Source organism: Sardina pilchardus, chromosome 3 (assembly GCF_963854185.1).
Source record: "Sardina pilchardus chromosome 3, fSarPil1.1, whole genome shotgun sequence".
Lineage (NCBI taxonomy): Eukaryota > Metazoa > Chordata > Actinopteri > Clupeiformes > Clupeidae > Sardina > Sardina pilchardus.
Genome location: NC_084996.1, coordinates 17159336 through 17164335, shown reverse-complemented (window position 1 = coordinate 17164335; position 5000 = coordinate 17159336). Strand labels below are relative to the sequence as shown.

Below are 5000 nucleotides of genomic sequence, written 5' to 3'. Positions count from 1 at the left end.
GTCCACCACGCCGGTGCTCTAGCCATGTATGGACCCGGCTGGATGGGAAAACTGCCAGCCACTGAATGGAGGAATCCAAAGAGTGAGCGAGAGAGAGAGAGAGAGAGAGAGAGAGAGAAGGGGGGAGGGAGAAGGGAGGCCGATCAAGAGCCAAGGTGAGGCAGGGCGAGGGCAGGGCACAGTATGGGGTGGACGTGACAGAGAATATTCAAAAGTAGGTTCGTTGCTACATGCTAGTAACCTTAATTCGACAAACCCCAAACCTTAGACCCAAACATGCAGTTGTATAATAAGCAAAGTTTACTGTTCAGTCAGTTACATAATACAGAAAGAGCACCTGAGACTCTTTGGTAAGAACAGAGGGCCCCGAAGGCCTCATTTTAATGGTCTCATGCTTTGAGCTTTTTCACTTTAGATGATAACTATAATCAAACAAAAACAATTTCACTGGCAAATGGATGCTTAAAAATAAAACACAACAATATGCCCACTTAAAAATAGAGTTTATTCACAAAGCAGCTTAAATAGATAAATTGATCTAAAACCTTGTATAATCAGTTATGAATGTAAGTTGTTTTGTAATAAACCTCTAAATGAAATGAAAGGAACATGACATACACAAAAAGTTCAAACATTTGAATATTAAAAAATAAGGTGCATTTATCTACAATGGAATGAGGTGAAAGTGTCATACCCTGATTTAATCAAGTACTCTAGTGCTTGGAACCTTGCACAGGACAGATAAAATGGCATGACCTTAACATAATATAATGTGCTGCCAAATCTTCAGTGAGTTGTGGTTGTACAACTGTGGTAATTTTGTTCAGTTGGAACTTGTAACCCAGGACGATACAGTACATAGACCAGACAGCAATAAAATGCAAAGACTATGCGAAGACCGTGGGTTAAATTCCATTCGTGGTCAAGGGATGACGTAAGGCAAAGCCACCTTCTAACACATTTCAGCGCAAACTACTGCATCTGTTCACAGCTGGATGGAAGATCACATGCTCAAGTATTGATCTCCCCTTCCCCCAAAAAACAGAGGAAATGTCAGAACCTTTGGCTTGGATGGGACAGATAGGATACGACATAAATAATGACTTCTCTTTGGTCATTGCGGCTGTGCATCTCCACGACCAGTGCAGTCGTCTGATTCCCTCGCCAATTCCTCCTCCTCCTGATCCTTTGTTCTTCCCACCCAAGGGGGTCCATCAGTAGCGGGGTGACGAGGGTGGGCTGAGGACCGACTCTGGGGCATCCGAGGAAGAGACAGAAGAGACCCATGAGACCACACAGAGGATTGCACCTAAAGGCATTCCCAAAATGAGCACGAGAGCAGTGAGACCGACCCACACGCACCGCTCTCACGCCTGTTTACCTCCCAAGCAGAGCCACAGTGCACTCTTACACTAGGACTGCTCCCTAGGAACTCTACACTCCGCTCACTGATCTCACAGGCATTCCAAGTCTGTTTAATAGAAAGATTTATAAGACAATAAATACCCCCCCCCCCCCCGCCTTCAAATATATCTCAAACAAACTGTGGCCAACATATCTCAATCGTTACTCCAAACCGCAGGTGTATTTTTGGTTATTGAGTAAAATATGTTTAATTTTAGGCGGTCATTACCTGTGCATTTCAACATTTAAATGATTAGTGTGCTGGGAGAGGTTCCATGTGTACGTGAGGTAGTTTGAGCCGAATGTTTTTAATTAGCTGCTATAAGCACCATGCAGCTCTTGATCCCCAGCACCCACCAGTTCAGCACTACATAAATACATATGAGCTATATTAGGAAGAACCTAGTTATGCCATAGAGATAGAAGGAGGGATAGAGAGAGAGAGGGAGAGAGAGAGAGAGAGAGGGAGAGAGTGTGTGTGTGTATGGGAGAGAGAGAGAGAGAGAAAGAGGGGGAAAGAGACTGTACCTCTTCGTGCGGGGGGAGGGCGAGGTGGTTTTATCAGGTTACTCTGGGACAGTGAATCCGCCATCCATGAGAGGACGCTGGAGCAGTACTCCAGCTGAGAGAGTGGGAGAGAGAGAGACGGAGTGTATACGAGTGTGAACTTGATGGATCGCCCCTGCTCTGTGCTGAGCCCGCACTTAAAACAGCTGCATCTCCAAATGAAGAGACAGCCATCATCTCTCAAACACATACGCGCACACACACACACACACACACACACACCACATACAAGACAGTCAGACTGATCCCCCAGTTGAGGTCAGTGGAACCCAAGCCACGTGTGGTTGGGTATCACATGGGGGCGGGCGGGGGGGGGGGGGGGGGGGGGGGAGTTGAGAGAGGGGCGCACACCCTAAACTAACCTCTGACTCCAACATTCTCAGCCTGCGGTCGTGGTCTCGGATCTCCACCATTTGCTTGAGCACACTATCCACCCTGCAGGCAGACGACACAGAGAGGGAGAGGGAGAGGGAGAGGGAGCTCGTCAGTGCCTGAGCAGGGCAATTCCCACACACATGTAGCGGGGCAAGCCGGAGGCCCCGCTCACCAGGACCCTCATTCCATTGAGTCATACACTAGTGACAAAACGGGCTGCCCTGGCTGTGGACATGACTGTAAAAAACAAAACCAAGGGTGCACATCTATATGGAAAACTATATAATGATATACTTGCTTATAGTATAATTATTATAGTACCGGTAATCTAAATAATATAACTCTTTAGAATGACATGCACATAAAACCCATTCAGTCACATGCTTATATACCGATGGATGGCAGAGGCAGACATGCAAGATGCACATTGGGAGCAGTTGGGAGTTCAGTGTCTTGCTAAAGGACACTTCAGGTCAGGAGGAGCTGGGCTCGAGCCGGCGACATACTCGCTGCCCAATGACTCCTCTACCTCCTGAGCTTTTAGCTGCTATGCGGCTCAGCTTTGGAACCAACTTTCTGATGACATTAAAAAGGCCCCAACTGCAGCCTGTTTTAAATCTAGACTTAAGACCAAATTGTTCTCAGATGCTTTCTGCTAACTGTCTCTTAATTATTCCATCTGGAGTCTTTTATGTTAATTATTCCTTATTGATTTGATCTTGATTTATGCTTTGTTTTTATTTTCTATTATGATCTTTTTATTATTATTATTATTATTATTATTACTATTACTCTTTGTCCATCTATGCTTTTATCTGCTATAATTACTGTTTGGTTTTTGTTTATGTAAAGCACATTGAATGACCTCTGTGTATGAAATGTGCTATATAACTTGACTTGACTAAACTTGACTTGACTTGAGCCACCGCTGCCCACTGAGTAAGAACACAGGGAGTGAGTATGGTCACTGACTTGCTGGAGGTGCGCTTGAGTCGCTCTGTGTCGCTCTCGCGCTGCTTCTTGTTCTGGATGGACAGAAGGTTTTCTTTCTGAATGGACTCCCACGTGTTGAGCTGGCTCGCCTTCCTGCCCCTGATCTCCAGAACTTTAAGGTGAGAGAGAGAGAGAGAGAGAGAGAGAGAGAGGGACACAGAGAGGGAGAGAGAGAAAGAGAGACAATTAAACATAATCACAATTTAAATTTAGACCACTCAAGTCTTGTTGTAGCCTACTATATTTGGGTAGGCTGGTAGAAATTTTGGGTGGGCAACATAGAAAAGCGGTCAAATAGGATCAAAATTTACATAAACACAAAACACAAACATACAAACTTGATACTACCTGTCTTTAAAATCATGAGTGTAGCATTTTAGCTGCCTAGCTGCTTTGTCAGGTTTTTTCTTCATACTGACAGTACTCAATGACTGAGACCACTACACTTTCCTTTGTTAATGTTACATATTGATAGTCAACATTATTTACTCCCGCAACTATTATATCGAGTGTATAAAGTGTATTTATGACATGGGCGTCTGGCAGAGCGTGATCTCAATATGGACACCTTTGAGGTACCTCACAGTTCAGCTCAGAGGAGTCGCTGTCTTACCGAAGTGTGTCATTTTGACGGAGGGCACCCTGCGGATGTTCCTCTTGATGAAGAGGTGCAGGTGGGAGAGGATGATGAAGGGTGGGGCCAGGCAGGGCCGCGAGTGGTACTCCACGATCAGGTTGTACCGCTGGAACTTCCAGTGCGTGTCGCTGTGCTCCTGGACTTTGCTGAAAGTGTAGCTGTCATTCGCACGCACACACACACACACACACACACACACACACACACACACACACACACACACACACACACACACACACACACACACACACAGTGTAAAGATGGATGTGATGTAGCTCTGACATGGCTGATGATGAACATGACAGATGGATCTATGCACATTCTTACTTTATTGAATATTTTGATAATATTTAATTTATATTTATTCATATTTCATTAATATCCTGTGATCACAATTACACCCAGCAGGTTCCACTCTACTAGGATAACACCTCCTAACCCTCAGTTTGGGATAGAAAACCCTGATGTGTTCCCAGGCCCAGTCACCCATAGACCGTGAATGCGTGGGCGTGCTCATGCTGTGTGCATGTGGTACCTGAACATAGCGATGAGCAGGTTGACCAGGAGGATGTTGGCGACCAGCAGATAGATGGACAGCAGGATGAGCACCAGCCAGTTGTCGTCGCTCTGCGGGCACGGCTCCATGCCATTCTCAATCAGAGTGGTGTTCATGGTGCACTCCACCTCATCACGCTTGTCAGCTGGACAGAGGGAGGTGGAGAGAGAGAGAGAGAGAGAGAAAGATATCATTAATGCAGGGGAGTGATCGAGGAATTATGAGATTATGAGAGTGGAGGAGAGGAAATATTACAGAGACAGAGGAAGAAGACGTGTAAATCTACGTTTGTTCATTCACAAACACTCTTTCATCTGAACTAGACTATTCTATGCATTGATTTTACGCATGTTCCCTGCATGTTAAACCCATGATGTTTTCACAGTTATTCTCTACCAGATGAAATATGGAATCCTGTTAGAATGGATATTTCTATAAAGTGATCAATTTCTATAACAGCTGTGTTCA

At 45.1% G+C, this 5000-nt stretch overlaps 1 protein-coding gene across 1 annotated transcript in view; it reads right to left on the bottom strand.

Annotated features, from left to right (window-relative positions):
* Positions 1-492: 492 nt before the first annotated feature.
* trpm4a (transient receptor potential cation channel, subfamily M, member 4a) overlaps positions 493-5000 on the bottom strand; it is a 20461-nt gene continuing 15953 nt past the window's right edge. Inside the window, exons 23-28 of the mRNA XM_062532197.1 lie at positions 4512-4677; positions 3953-4134; positions 3319-3451; positions 2334-2406; positions 1933-2026; positions 493-1252 (exon numbers count right to left, since the gene is read on the bottom strand). Of these exons, the coding sequence (XP_062388181.1) occupies positions 1215-1252; positions 1933-2026; positions 2334-2406; positions 3319-3451; positions 3953-4134; positions 4512-4677 (686 nt within the window). The 3' untranslated portion in view covers positions 493-1214. The remainder of the gene's footprint in view (positions 1253-1932; positions 2027-2333; positions 2407-3318; positions 3452-3952; positions 4135-4511; positions 4678-5000) is intronic.